General features: G+C 42.0%; 1 protein-coding gene and 1 long non-coding RNA gene across 3 annotated transcripts; one reads left to right on the plus strand and one right to left on the minus strand.

Moving 5' to 3' along the window:
* Positions 1–8,786: 8,786 nt before the first annotated feature.
* Positions 8,787–14,259, plus strand: LOC115748600 (phospholipase A1 PLIP1, chloroplastic). Of its 2 annotated transcripts, XM_048284752.1 has the most exons (9): positions 8,787–8,885; positions 9,446–9,561; positions 9,694–9,775; positions 10,037–10,067; positions 10,835–11,539; positions 11,981–12,496; positions 12,880–12,939; positions 13,100–13,516; positions 13,703–14,259. In XM_048284752.1, the coding sequence occupies exons 5-9, from the start codon at positions 10,838–10,840 to the stop codon at positions 14,126–14,128; spliced, it is 2,121 nt and encodes a 706-aa protein (XP_048140709.1). In that variant the 5' UTR covers positions 8,787–8,885; positions 9,446–9,561; positions 9,694–9,775; positions 10,037–10,067; positions 10,835–10,837; the 3' UTR covers positions 14,129–14,259. The 2 variants fall into 2 exon arrangements, with proteins under 2 accessions (XP_048140709.1, XP_030540987.2); XM_030685127.2 differs by lacking the exons at positions 8,787–8,885; positions 9,446–9,561; positions 9,694–9,775; positions 10,037–10,067 and having other exon boundaries at positions 10,679–11,539.
* On the minus strand, positions 11,255–14,993 carry LOC125316427. Its single transcript, XR_007199649.1, has 5 exons — positions 14,702–14,993; positions 13,184–13,338; positions 12,367–12,563; positions 12,093–12,236; positions 11,255–11,343 (listed from the first exon to the last, which is right to left on the minus strand). It is a non-coding gene; the product is annotated as an uncharacterized LOC125316427 (long non-coding RNA).
* Between the last annotated feature and the right edge of the window lie 284 nt (positions 14,994–15,277).

Genomic DNA, 15,277 nt, shown 5'->3' on the forward strand with positions numbered 1-15,277 from the left:
GAGGATCCAACCCCGCCTTCTTAACAATAAGAATACCCATCACGCTACCAAAACAGAGGTATCGAATCGGTCTGCGAAGAACCATAGAAAAAAGTAAGTGAGATCCACGCAAGTTCTGTAACGTATCTGTGAACGAATGTGGTGCGCCCCGAATGCATCATCATGTGCACGTCTTTGCTTTTTCTCGATGGGGCGCACCAGCCTCATGAGGTTGCAAGTGAAAAGCGAAGGGGTGCACCATTCCAAAGTGGTAAAACCTGTGGCGAGGTGGTGGAACGCAATTGCCCATGGACAAAATTCTTGGGTGGGACAGCAAGATCCATCACGATCTACAGAGCTTCTTCACTCATCCCCCCACCCCCACTCCCCATCGACAAAATTTGCCTCGCGTGGGACGGTTGAGATGCTCCCAACTTGATTTTTTTTTCCCCCTCCCTCCATATTCGTCCTATCCACGATCGATCCGTCGTTTTCCTTCTGATTCTCGTCGTGGAGCTCACATGATCGATCGGGGGAGATGGACTCGATCGGCATGATCCGCAGACTATTCCGTTTTCTTTTTTTTTCTTTTTGTCCCGGTCGCATTGCTCTCGATAAAGGGGCGGCGATCCCTTCCGATTAGGTTTTCCTCCAATAGCCGAGGGCCATGTACATCCATTGCAATCGAACATGGCCGCTCTTTTCAGTTGCTTGGTTATGTTCTAACCTGGGCGTTTACGAAAAGGGTGTCTTTTTGACCCTTCGAGCTGTTCTTTTCACCGAACAGCAAAACATAATGTCATGTTGGTTGTTTCATCATTGGCCGCATTGACCCTTTTTATATTGTCGAGCAACGTGGTCTATGTATGAACATTCATTTATGAATTTTAAAAGCTTTCAAGTCCGTTGACTTCTAGTCCTCTAAAGCGCTCTACAGCTTGACAAAAGGCACAGGTGATATTTTAAGACCCAAAAAATCCAGAGGCTGCAAATAGTAATCGTGGTTTGCATACTAGCCATGATCATCATACGTATCCCAAGTATAAAAAGAAATAATTCTACCCGATTTTTCTTTTTTTTTGGGATAGAAATTAATTTTACCAGATGGCTTTGCATATTTTGAAAAAAATTGTCAAAAAAGTTATAAACCTATTGCACTTTTATCAATTGACTCATAAACAATTTAATTGTACCAATTGAGCTCTAAATTTTTTAACGTTTTGCCAATCAAGTTCATCCGGTTAATTTTAACCGAAAACGTGTACGTTAATAGTCTTATGTGGCACAGTCAATACTGACACGGACATCATCATCGGGGTATTGTCCCTCATTAGTTGGAGCTAGAGAGAGCCTGTACGTCCACGCATCTTCTCTTTTCGAGGAAGACAGAGAACCACTCAAGCACTTCTTCAACACTGATCTCCAGGCCAACTAAAACCCTAACTCATGCTTTGCCTTGGTAGCTAGACGACAATGGACACAGAAAGCCAGCACGCATGGACAGGAGCCAATGAGGCAGAAAAGAAAGCAGGAGGGTGAAAGTCGGGGATGGTTCATGCGGAGCATCTGTCATTGGACCACGTCTCTCCCCGCTCCTGCTCCTGCGCAACGAGCGGCCGACCGATGATGCTGGGTTGATTCCTCAACAGAGGGAAAGGACACGGAGCATCGACAAGGGCGAGCGTAACGTGTCGTCCTCTCGTACGCTCGCGGGTCGCAGAGGTCAAGCCAATGTCGGCATCGCGAGAGGAACCTCAGAAGGTCACTGGCGTGCGGTTGGAGAGGAGATGGAGGTTTTTTCAACTGACCTAAGGGAGAAAAGTGGGGTTCGGTTGGAGGAAGTGACGAGAAGTCCTGAGCTTGTCCTTTTGTGTTCTTTCGTTGGGTCTTTTGGTGAATTCCATCTCCGCTTGTTGGTCACATTTCCGAGCACACGATGCTTGTTTTTTTTTTTTGGTAAATAGCACACGATACTTGTTTGTTTTTTTTTTTTTTGATAACCGAGGTTCCGCGCGGCCGGCGAGCTTCACTCAACACAGCGGTGGAGCACGACTAGTCCTCGGGAGGGGCTAGCGCAGGAGCCCACCACCACGACCCCCCACTTAAGACACCGGCCCCGAGGAGTTTTGAACCCGGGACCTCTCGTGAAAGGACTTGTTGCCCATCATAAATTTTATAATTTTTTTACGACGGTCATTTCAATAATATAATTTTTTCTCGATCTCTCGATTCGAGATGACATCGTGCTTATTGTTTCATCCGAGGTAAGACACCATAAGTATTGTAACTTTCATGCACTCGTTTTAATGTTATAATTTTTTTCGATCGCTTGAGCGTCATAACTCAAAAAAAAAAAAAAAAATACTTGCACATGAATGTCATAACTTTCAATTGATCACCTAATTTTCAAAAAAATTTAAAAAAAATTCACCCGGATATTGAAAATATGACATGACATAGCACTTGTGAGCGTTTTTTAAAAATTATGACACTCAAGTGATCAATTAAAAATTTATATGAGAATACTCAAGTGATCTGAAAAAAAAAATTATGGCCCTTAAGTGGGCGCCGTATATAAGTTACGTGATTCAAGAGATCGAAAAAAAAAATACGTCTATTAAATGAGCGTCGTACGGAAATTATGACACTTACTACGTTCTCTTCCTATTCTAGTAGGATCTAGAGAATGAAAGAGAGACGCAATAGTGTATTATAGTGCTATGGAGATTCGATGTGGATAAGGATAAGTTCTAGTTATCTTTTCCGGGGTGGCGGTTGTCTTTGGAACTCTTACTCATTTCACCTAGTGCCTCATTTTTTCACTAGCCAGCATGGTGGAAGGATAGGAGAGATCGGTAGGAATTCTGCCACTGGTGTTTTGAAAGGTTTATCTTACGGGCATCGATTGTCAACTCCGGGAATGATGATAATGACGTGGCAAGTCACTACCGACGAGTTTAGGTCGGCGAGAGTCTAAAAGGGGGCTCGTGACATGAGAAAAACTTTCGAGATCTTAACGATGCAGGTGACAGCGAGACCCGCGAGCGGATACTTATCGAAAATTTTACTCAGAGATCTTTCTCATCTCGGCTTCGGTTTTCCCACGCCAGTGCTTTCTTTCTAGGGTCTCAGCTTATTGCCTATTTCCTCCTGCGTCGCGCCCATTCTTCCTGCAATTAAGCTCGCACTAAGAGTTCATAGTTCTAAGACTGTGTAAACTGGATTGTTACTTTGCGTCGAGTGTGACTCTTCATAGAGAAGTCCAGCTCGATAAGATGAGGCACGAGCGAGGCCCAATTTGAGCCCGAAATGATATATGGGCCAGTTCAGGGCCCATTGTATGATCAGTCGAATGACAGGTACAATCTGGCTGTTCGAATTACATGACCTCCAAACCCGAAAGTTTGAGGCCTCGACATGTTCTAGCCTAATGGGAAGTGAAGCCTACTTTGCCGTCTGTGATCCCTAATGCGAACCTAAATCAACTGAACTTCCCTGTGCATGTTCAAGTAAAACAGGGAACGAAGCCCTCTTTGCAGTCTGTTAAAAGGTATCACATGGGTGGATTGGGTTTAAGCGGGTCATAAATTGGTTCAACCCGAATTCACCCATTTATCTCATATTGGCTCATTTACTTGCTATATAAATTATATGCCCTATATACCCAACCCCATTCATAACCGATCCAAACCCACATGCGTAATTCACTCAAAAAACAAAAAGTAAGCTCAGCATATCCCAAAATTTAAAAATGAAAATAAAAAAAGAACCTGCGAAATAGACAAGTTCATATTGCTCCAAGCTCAACCCAACGGACTCGCAGCCCTATTGGAATACCCTGGTGAGCCCCTCCTCTCCCGCCGTCCAGGGCGGATATGTGGTTGGTAGCTGGAGCCGAGCTGGAGCTTCAATGAATGGCCGCGGTCGAGGACAAGCCACTCCCGTCGCCTAGAACCAGGTCGGCTTCCGCAGCGGCAAAGTGGGGAGGCTGAGGATTCTATGACCGCCGTTGGTGAAGCTCAACCCCACTAATCCCGAGCGTTGACGCCGGTATCAAGGAGGTACTTGACGCAGACAATGTTGCGGTTGCAAGCCATGTCGGGGTCGAGCGTCCAAGGAGTTGTTCATTTTTTCTAGGTTGGATGTTAATGGCGGTATTTGGGTACGAGGACAGAGAAGGAAGAAGAGGAGGCTGAAGGAAGGGGAAGAAGGAGGAGGGTGATTTTGCTCTTTTGAGGTTAGGTAGTGTTACAAGAGGAATGGGCTGTAAAATGAAAATGTGTTTGAAATGGGTATATTCACAGCTAAATTAGACCCATATATCTTTAGGCATTTGTTTGTTGGATTCATTTAAATCCATATATGGCCCATTTTGTTAAATATGAGTTAAAGTGTGGGACCAAGACTCATTTTGACAGCTCTATAGTCTAAAATCCCTAATGTGAATTAATAGTAGCTGCCCCGCCCGACGATAGCGGGGGAGAAAAGTCACAGTGGCAGCACAGTGTTCGAGAAAATTGGCCGTCTAGTGGTTACTGGTCACCAAGGAAACGCTATTCATGACAACATATATGCGACTGAATCATGTTGCCGTGGTTTTATGTGTGTGTGTCTATATAACACTTTGACTTTGTTTGTGTCAGGGAGAATCACCAAAAAAAAAAGCCTTAAACATATTACAATTATGTTAATTCAGTCATAAACTTTTTTTTTGTCGATATTCCTTCTCTATTATCCAAATCACCACAAAAATCTACATTAATAAAGCCTTATAAAGTTACAACGTTTTTCGTAAAATATAGTGATATACCCGAAGTGCTGCTCGGGTATCTTAATAGCCACTTTAAAGCTTCTCACAACTCCCATTGCGTGAGCTATGTGTGGTTTGGTATACAGTATAGCATACATCAAACTGCCAATAACTGATGCATAAGGCACCTTAGCCATATAGCCCCACTCTTCATCTATCTTTGGCGACCAGCTCTTCGAGAGCTTGAAGTGACTACCTAAAAGGGCACTTCAAGCTTTGCATTTTGAACCCTGAATCTATCTAACGCCTTCTCAATGTACTTTTCTTGAGATAATTTTAGCATTCTTTCGGATCGTGTGGATCTATCTAGCGCGATCCTCATCCCAAGAATCTTATCCACTGCTCCTACGACCTTCATCTCAGACTCCTTTGACGATTGATGTTTCAGTATGTTGATCTCCCTCATGCTAGATCCTACGGTGAGCATATTATCCACATACTACAGCAAAATAATATAGCAGTAACCAAATTTCTTAAAGTAACAACATTGACCCATTTCACTTTAAAGAACTTGTTACCACACATAAAAGTATCAAATTTCTTTTACCCTTGTCCGGGAGCCTGTTTGAAGTCATATATACTTTCTTCATCTTGCGAACATAATTTTATTTTTTAGGAACCTAGAAACCTTCCAGTTGTATCATGTAGAAATCATCATCTAAGTTGCCATGGAGGAATGTAGTCTTTGCATCTAATGGATTTAGATGTAAATTCTCGGCAATAATAATAGTCAATACTAGCATGATAGTATTTAATTTCACAATTGGAGAGAAAAAGAATGTGTAGTCGATTCCTATCTATTGTAGGATACCTTTCACAACTAACTTTACTTTGCGTCTCTTGATGTCATCAAGTTATGCAATGCCTCCTTCCCATTTGGTAGTCGAGTTGACACCCAAGTTTTGTTCTTTTCAAGTGAATCCAACTCATCATTCGTTGCTAACTCCCACTTAACAAGTTTTTAACTTCTGGTTTATTAGCCTCAATCAAGAGAGAATAATGTATTTACGGAGAATACCTTTGTACGGGTTTAAATGTTCTACTAGATTTTCTTAAAGTGGGTTCAGATATATGAGATCTTGTTCTGATTTTTTTATCAAAGTCTATGGCAATAGTTAAGGATTTTTAACCAGAACACTTTTAAAAATTCCTTTCAATTCAATCTTTCTATTCTCCACGGTTTATTTCTTCACACTACATTCTACCACCAAACCGTCCCTGTATAACATGTTTTCATTGAAAGTAACATCGATAGTTCTTATTATTTTTCTATATTTTTCATCCCTGAGCTAATAGCATAAATAATCAGAACCATATCTAATTGAAAAAAAAAAAAAAGAGCTTTTGTATCAAGCTTATCTCCATTTTTAGAATCTATGTGGACATATAAAACACAAAAAAAAAAAAAAAAATCAGTGCGAGAAATTCACATTTTTTCCAATTCATTCTTCTTTTGGTAGCTTGAAATCAAGCGGAATTAAAGGTCCTTTGTTAATCAGATAGGCTGCCATGTTAATTGCATCTGCCCAAAAATTCTTGGGTAATCCCGCATGCATCCTCCTACTTCTTGAACACTCATTCAGGATTCTGTTTATCCTCTTACCAACTCTGTTATGTTGCGGTCTGTTGGGAACATTTCTTGTTATCCTGACGTTGTTCTCTACATGAAACTACTTGAACTCGTTTCTATCATGCTCACCACCATTAATAGGCCTTAGACATTAAATCTTCAGGCCACTCTCATTCTCCACTTCAGCTTAAAAGTAGCAAATACATCATATTTATTTATTTTTAAAAAAAACCCGTACCTTTCCAATAGAGTCGTCAATGACGCGATATAGTAGCGCGAGCCTCCAAGGGAATTCACAAGGGTTGGCCTCCACACATCTATATGCATCAACTCTAAATTTATTTTCCTTGGCTCTATCACAATCTTCGAAATACTGATACGCTTCTGCTTGCTCAAAACACAATCTTCTCATAGGTCAATATTTATGGTCAATATTCAGTAACTGTTGCAATTTCTCCACTGCTTTCAGCCATGTACATTGTTCCTGACTTTGCTTTCCGTGCTACTACCAAAGCACCTTTAACCATTTTTCAAGAGTTATCACCAAAAATAGTTATGCATATTGTGAAGTCTAATTGACTTATATAGATCAAATTTCTTTTAAGTCTTAGAACATATCTGGCATCGCGCAACTTCCTTTAATACCCATATGTAGTTTTTATGTAAATATCAATCTTTCCCATGATATCCAAAGGTTCGTCATCAGTTAGATAAACCTTTTCAAACTTTTCCAGCAACAAAATTGTGCATTATATTAAAACTCAAAGCTTTTATTGCTAATGGCATACATGTAAATTCCATCATAACTATGAGTACCATAGACTCTGGCTATATGATGGGGCAATCTCTTTTGTAGTCATAACCTTGAAGTTTGTAACTCTGATACTTATATTGATAGTGAAGAGATTGCCTTGTGTGACATCGTGATTTTCCCCTTTTTGATTTTGGAGGTGTTTTCCACCTGAAAGTTCACTTGTTTTCTTCTCTACTTTCCCTTTTCAAAGATTCGCGTTCCTAATAAATTGCACCAAAACCGATGGTAGATTGGTGGGCTCATGATCTGTTTGGGTGTTTGATGAATAACTCAATGAAGGAATCAAGTAACCAATACAAGTCTCGGGCGACAGGCGTTATAGTGTAGCAACTCGGACCTCGTTGCGGACTTGACAGTTTGGTATGGCAAAAGAGACTCCGGATGGAGTTGGGCATTAATGAAGATTCAATTTGAGATATCTTGATGTAGAATGATACATGGATTAAAGCGGAGCAAACCTAACATTGAGCTCACATGAGAGAGGGATATTGTTAGGATGCACATGTGAGTTGTATTACAAAAGTCTCATATTGGAGAATTGGTGTGGTGTAGAGCTGTTAATATATGTTAGTTGACCTGTAACTCATTTGTTTAAATTTTTTAGTGAAGATTGATTCCACTGGATATATTGACGGTTACGGGTGTTGGGCTCTCTCATGGCGATCTTTCATAATGAAGGTAAGGAGCTTCCGTTGCGCACTCCTAATATATTTTCTCATTAACCAATTTAAGAGGTACAATTGATTGCTTTGAGGAAAATATTTTTCAAATTTTTATTTTCCGTCAAATGAATGGACCTTCACATATCTTTTTGGAGGAATTCTTTTTTGGTCGAAGTTTATCATCGGAGAGGTGGACAGCAGAAATATAGAGCGTGTAAGTATGACAGGCAGACAAAGACAGGAGCATTGAAAAGCCTAGAATCGCAGAACCAGCCATTTTCTGTTGTAACTCAAGGCTCAGTTTCGCCGCTGGATTTATCAGAGGAAACAGGCGGCCGAGCAGAAGCGAAATAAAGAGACGGAGGCTGAGTTGCATCAGCACCCACCCACCAGCTGGGTGGCCAAGCCTGGCCTCCACCCTTCCATGCAGCCGCACATTTGGCTTCTCACTCGCCACCTTCCTCTCTCTGCGGACTCCATACGGCTTCAAAACTTTTTCGTTCTTTTTCTCTGAATCTCCCCTTCAATCGAGGAAAAGAACAATGACCATCTTCCCTGGAACTGCCCGCGTTGCCCTCGCTCGTTACGTTTGATTCTGCACGGCTATGCACCAACTCAGAAGGGTGAGTCGGTCAAACGAGATTTGCTTCTCGCTTGTTTAGCACAAAAATGGCGACAGAAACCGTTCTTCGAAATGGTTGGCGAGACTCGAAAGGTCCACGTGAATAGATTCTCCACGACACGTCCCGCAATGTCTTTCGATCGTGTCCCTTCCATGTGTACATGCGTACAACCGTCCACTAAGCTCCATCGCTGGTTACAGTAAGTATAGCCCCAAGAAAAAGGAAACGAAAAGAAAAAGAAAAGTAAAGAAGATGAACTGATCTCAGTACATAGCATACGCATATAAATATAGGAGAAGGGAGAGATTCAGATGCACGATAAACAGAATATCATTCTTCCCTGTCATTCTGATGCACCAGACGTGAAGAAAGAAATGTCTGAGTCGCACGTTCAAAGAAGATGACCTGCAATGGAGCTTCGGTACAGGTGCTGCTCTCTTTTTCTGTTCTTCCCCTTCTTTTGTGCTTCAAGCAACACGTATGTACGAGGAGGGTTTCTGCCATTTTTGCCTCTTTAGTTAATACCACCAATCAATTTTTTTCGCTTACTGTTCGTGGAAATCTTCGTACTATGTTTTCTCTTCTTGTTATTGCACTGCCCCATTCTAAATTTTGCCCAGAATATTCGATACCTCGTCGTTGTCCTCTTGAAGAATCCGAGTCTCGCTCGAAGCCAAAAAGAAAGGTTTCTTCTTTTGCGATGAGAAAAATGTTTTTGTTCGTCGTCACTTTTTGTTGTCCGAACGTCGTTTGCATCGGCTATCACAAGAATGCTTAACGAGGTTCTGGAGCTGCAACACAATATGATTTTAATATGTGGTGGGTGGTTAAATTAGTTAATCAAAGAGTCGGGTAGCTGCACGATCGCGTCCTGTTTCGAGAGTCGTTACGACACATCTGAGGTCTTGGTTCCCCCATAGACGTGATTGGACCGAGTTGATTCGGACACGAGAATTGGATATGATGGAGACGTTGTTTCCTCATTAGGGACGCCACTCGCAAATAGGACGCGGAGGAGCCTTGCGATATCAACCTGATTCGTCAACGTCGGCTTCGAGCATCCCATGACGATCATTGCAAGGCGTGGAGCCACGGAGAGAACCGTATGTTGTTGATTTCTTTTGACTCGCACGGCTTTGGATCGGACATCAGCACTCTTCGGAACAATCCCTAGATTCCATTGAAGTTTTATTTTATGTTCTATGTCTTCATTATTTTCACACATGATCCCACAGGTGAGGCTGTATGTATTCTTCATTGGGGAGCAATTGCCATGGACGGATTTCACAAGCCGGACAGAGACTCGTAGTTTGAAGCAATAAGCCCCAAACCTAAAACGTCGGGAACAACTAAACCCTCCTTTGGATTACAGGTAGACGACATTTACTTATGTTATCTTTCTGCTTCTTTTTGGCCCTTTTCCTCTTAACGTTATTTTGTTTAGTTCTACAGCTTTAAAAAGTTAAAAAAAAAAAAAACAAAAACACTTACCGAACCCAATGTCACGGACGGATTTCGTCAGGTGAGTTACCGGAAAAAGTTTATCTGAAGTGACAGTAAAATTTTTTGTCTCGGTTGAATATAGGAACGAACAAGCCGCGTAATTTGAGTAAGGCGACACTTGGAGGAGGTTTTGGTATTCAATCCTAAGTATCCAGGGCTCAGCATAACATTGTACAAAACAACATGTGGTTTGAACGCTTACTAGTTCTTATTCTTGTTGTGTAGTTTACTGGTGATCTCTGTTTTGCAACAAAAGAAAGGACCTTCACCATGAAAAAAACCGACGCACAGAACCGCCTAGTCTGTTTCGATAGGAATTACAATTTTCACTACCGTGACCAAAGGCGAGGCCAAACCACGAGACTTCGCCTTGCGAGAGAGACGGAAGGTTAATCCCCATGAAGATAAGATACGCACATAATAGGGCCATGAAGGAGATAAGATAACTTAAGGTGTCATTGATAATAAAAGAAAATTTCCAATCCCATGGTCACAACATTCCCTAGGTTGCTGCTCTATCCTTCAACACGAGGCCTTCGCGTCATACACAGAAATGACAGAATCAGACTTAGGACTTTCACTCATAGAAGGAACCCCCTCGATACGCACGACGTTTTTTTTGTTTAGTGAATAACCCAAAGACATGTAGTAACAAACTAGAAGAGTTGGACGGTTCTGGCGATTTTGACTTTTCCACATACATTCGTTGCTAACAAAGAGCCCATAGTTCTCTCTGTTGTCTTTATGATGTTGGTTACCACAAGTTAATTTGATTTCAGGAACTCGACCAACCACCCTAGTTCAAGGAGGGAGGGGGGGAAATAAAGAGAGTTCCACAGATATCTGATTTAGCTCACATTAAACATAATATAGGTCATGACATGCTCCATGGCAAGTGGCAGCGTGACCATGATCTCCGCCCCAGTCGCAGCAGGAAAGAGAGAGATGCACCAAGAGCAAAACGGCCTTCGGCGATCACAGTCGGGCAAAGACCTTTCAAGAGGAGCCGCCTTCCGTCGGTCTTATTCTGACAATCACCTATGTTACTCGATAAATAGCATTCGAGCCTCATCGGCGCGTTCTAAACTCAAGCACAGTCGTTCCACCGGCATCATTCCTTTCCAACTCTCCAGTTCTATCATACCAAACTCGCTCCGATCATTCCTCTTTGACTCGGAAACTAGCAAGGAATTGAATGTAGTGGAGCCAGACATGAAATTGGAGGATACTGCGGATGAAGTTGATGGAGGAGAGATGGAGATAAAGAGATCGAATTGGGTGGAGAGGTTGTTGGAGATCAGGAGCCACTGGAGAAATAAACATCAAATCAATGGTCTGGATGGAGATAATTCTTCTGAAATGGTTGAAAACGGCGATACCAGCTGCACAGATAACAAGGTTGGTTGCGAAGCAGGTTATAGTTCAGAAGAAGAAGACGAAGAAGAAGATGATGATGAAGTGAAATATGATCAAGAATCTTTCTCGAAGTTACTGGTTCAAGTACCCACATCGGATATTAAGCTATTTTCTCAGCTAGCATTCTTATGCAACATGGCCTATGTGATTCCAACTATAACGGTATGGTAATTTCGTCCTTGCTGCAAATGCTTTCTCGTGGAATTTTTTTAGGTCCATTAATAGGTCCAAGTTTTTTGTGTCTACATTCCATTCCTAGAGCAGGTGTCAGAATTTGCCATCGTGATACTTAAAACTAGAAAGTCCAATTCACATGTAATGTATACTGGAAGAACTGCCGTGCTTAACCACCAGCATTAATCAATTAGTTTTCCATCTTCCCTCCAGTTTCTTCCACTTTTCTACATCCATGGACTTGCACATCTGATCACATCGGGCTTGTTTACTTGTTGAAACTCAACTACTTCTATACCAGCTATTTTTTTTGTAGCAAAAACGTCAAAGAACACTAGGAGTATGTGGTGAAGACTTTCTCAGGGCGATCCTTTATTGTCCACTGCAATTATTATGCTTACATTATATGAACTTTCAAATAAATTGCAGGCTGAGGACTTAAGGAAACAATATAGACTGCATTTGGTAACATCCTCCATTGAAAGGAAAGCTGAGATGTCTGCAATTAAAGCGAAGTTTAATGAGGACTCGATCCGTGTACCTGTAGTTTCAGTCGCAACTACTGATAGCTGCCACTCGGAAAAAGACTTTAAGCACCCAATCCGTCCATCAGTTGCTTATGACATTGCTGCTTCAGCTGCATCTTATGTCCAATCTCGAGCTAAGGAACTTCCCCCTGTTGGTTCTGAGACACAAGAGGAGGAAAACGATATAAATCCATTTGGAAGCAGAGAGGGAACACAAGAAGAGGCGGATAATTCCCCCCGATTCTGTAAATCAGAAGTTGCAGTATATATGGCAGCATCAGCAATGACCTCAGTGGTTGCAGCAGGAGAGAAAGAAAAACAAGAGGCAGCAAGGGACCTGCAATCACTACACTCATCACCTTGCGAGTGGTTCATTTGTGACGATTTAAGCACGTATACACGCTGTTTTGTCATTCAGGTAATCTTCTTCCTTCCAATTGATCCAGTTCTAACAAAATAGGCCCTTGCATCAGCATCTATGCTATCTACAGAGAAAACTGAGTTCAGTTTCTACAGTAAACTCGGGCCTCGAATAATTTATGATCAGCGCTATGCTATTATAAAATGTCTGGTAATTAACTATCTATATCACGAATTTGGTAATCACCGCCTGAAATTAAAGTAAGGATCAACATATCTTCAACCTCCATCCTCTATCTGACACTCTGCGACTCCCCAATTAAAATGTCATAACCCTTTCAATCTCAAGTCTAATGCAACATGTGGATTTCTCAAGTATAGACGGTTCACTTTTAATGCAATTGTCTGCATGACTGAGCGTTTCATTATTTTGGCATGCAGGGATCAGACTCTCTGGCATCTTGGCAGGCAAACCTTTTCTTTGATCCAACCAAATTCGAGGTAAGCCATTGCTATAGCTTTGGATGGATTCATAATTAGAGTAGCCGGAGCGTAGCATGTCACCATGTAGTTGTAGGGACACTATCTTTTTTCTGTGTTTCAAAAGGGATCGGTCTAGGAGGAAGCACTAGCTGTTGAACAACTTATCGTCCTGGTCCAGGAAACTGAGGGGATAGTTCACAGAGGTATCTATGAAGCTGCAAAAGGAATGTACCAACAGTTCATGCCTGAGATACTTGACCACCTCAACAAGTTTGGGGATCGTGCAAAGTTTCAATTTACAGGCCATTCTCTTGGAGGAAGTCTTGCCCTTCTAGTACATTTGATGCTCATTTCCAGGAACATCCTCAAGCCAGCCAATCTTCGCCCTGTTGTCACCTTTGGCTCACCATTTGTCTTCTGTGGAGGCAAAAAGATCCTGAATCAGCTGGGTTTGGATGAAAATATTGTGCAGTGTATAATGATGCACAGAGATATAGTCCCTAGAGCATTCTCCTGTAGCTACCCCAGCCAGGTAGCTGTGCTTCTCAAGCGTTTACCTGGATCATTCCGATCTCATCCTTGTCTAATAAAAAATGTAAGTATCTAGTACCCTGTCAACATAATAATTGCAACTTCTTTTCTGTCACAGTTCGCTGAGAAAAATTAGACGCAGCTTCAAGAATCTTTGACACAATGATAATTTAGCTTGTCCTTCTTTCCTATAGTCCGATCAAACTTTGAAAGAACCCATATTTGACTAATTCACGCACTCCTCTTGCAGAAACTGTTGTACTCTCCACTAGGCAAGATGTTCATCCTCCAACCAGATGAGAAATCATCACCTCCGCATCCACTACTCCCTCCAGAAAGTGCCCTCTATTCTTTGGACAAGGACAGAAGCAGGTACTCTAAAAATGCTGTCAGGGCCTTCCTCAATTGTCCCCATCCTCTAGATACCTTAAGCGATCCTAGCGCCTATGGCTCAGAGGGTACTATTCTCAGAGACCATGACTCAAGCAACTACTTGAAGGCAATTAACGGGGTACTAAGACAGCACACAAAGATTGCAGATAAGAGAGTAAGGGTACTCACGACAAGAAATCAAATGTGGCCACTGCTTACTTCACCATCCCCACACTTGTGGAGATATCAAAGCTACTTTGAAAGCAACAGATATCCAAGTAAAGAGGTCCTGACCGGCGTTTAAAAAAAGCCTAAACCTCAGGACATTCTGAAGGAACTAGGAAAATGTTTGTTAAATTGCAGAACTAGGATTTCAATTTTTTATGTATAAATTTGTGCGTGCCAGCTTCTTGCACATTTATCAAACACGTATGTCCGTGCATTATCCCCTGCGATGCACTACGTGGTCCAGCATTGTTAATGAAAATGGCGCACTTTCTGTACATGCCCAAGTTTCAGCTCAAAGCATGCTGCTTTCATTATCCTGAGAGCTTTGTCCCTGTACTCTGCTATTCTAGTTCAAGATTTTGTGCACTTTTGGTTCTTGAAAACCAACAAAACTGAGTCCTAAAAGCCACAAATTGGAGCATATACTAAGGATAAATCCGAAGAAGGTAATATAATATTATCTAACATCGGTTCGGGATATAGGGCATGATAAGAACCAAGGAACATTAAAAGTTGAAAAAGTTGAGAGCTTGTGCAACAATACATGATCTAAGAGCATAAAGAAATCTCTAGTAAGTACTTACATATACAAGCGGTCAAAGGAAGCAAAAAGAATTCTACATTCGTTACTTTTCCGACATGCTGATACTTGTAAAGACACACCCGTATATCTTCCTCGCCTCACAATAAGTTCATTCGACCCGCCTGAGTCGTACTCAAATGAAGGACCAAGACGTGATTCTAGAAGAAGCGCACGCTTATTCTCTCGGCCCACGTTTCGTTCCTTCGCATGGGAATTTTAACGAACACCTGTGCTGCATTGTAATTCCTCAACCCATTTCAAATGAACACTCTATCAAAAGATCGCGACATGGGCAAGTACAATTCGATACCTACGTCGTGACCCCAAAAAAAAAAAAAAAAACACAAAGTAAAACCAACGCAGATTACCAACAGAATTTCGCGAGCTTGCCAGGATGTCCGAGACGCAGCGCCTCGGCGCAGGATCTGCAGGTGGAGAGAGAGAGAGAGAGAGAGAGAGAGAGTCTTCAATGGGCTGAAGCTCCAGTCGAGAGAGAGAGAGAGTCTTCAATGGGCTGAAGCTCCAGTCGAGATCTTGGACTCCAGGACTAATGGGCTTGACTGAGGCCCACGAAGAGAATCGGGGATCGTTCTCGGCCCAACCATCAGACGAATTGCTTTCTCTGATTTTTCCACTATTGTC

Source organism: Rhodamnia argentea, chromosome 9 (assembly GCF_020921035.1).
Source record: "Rhodamnia argentea isolate NSW1041297 chromosome 9, ASM2092103v1, whole genome shotgun sequence".
NCBI classification, from domain to species: Eukaryota; Viridiplantae; Streptophyta; class Magnoliopsida; order Myrtales; family Myrtaceae; genus Rhodamnia; species Rhodamnia argentea.

Bases quoted from the DNA above. Each gene is read 5' to 3' on its own strand.
- LOC115748600 (XM_048284752.1), top strand. From the start codon at position 10,838: ATGACATGCTCCATGGCAAGTGGCAGCGTGACCATGATCTCCGCCCCA. The intron at 11,540-11,980 runs GTATGGTAATTT...AATAAATTGCAG, and splicing joins ATGTGATTCCAACTATAACG to GCTGAGGACTTAAGGAAACA. The intron at 12,940-13,099 runs GTAAGCCATTGC...GTCCTGGTCCAG, and splicing joins TTGATCCAACCAAATTCGAG to GAAACTGAGGGGATAGTTCA.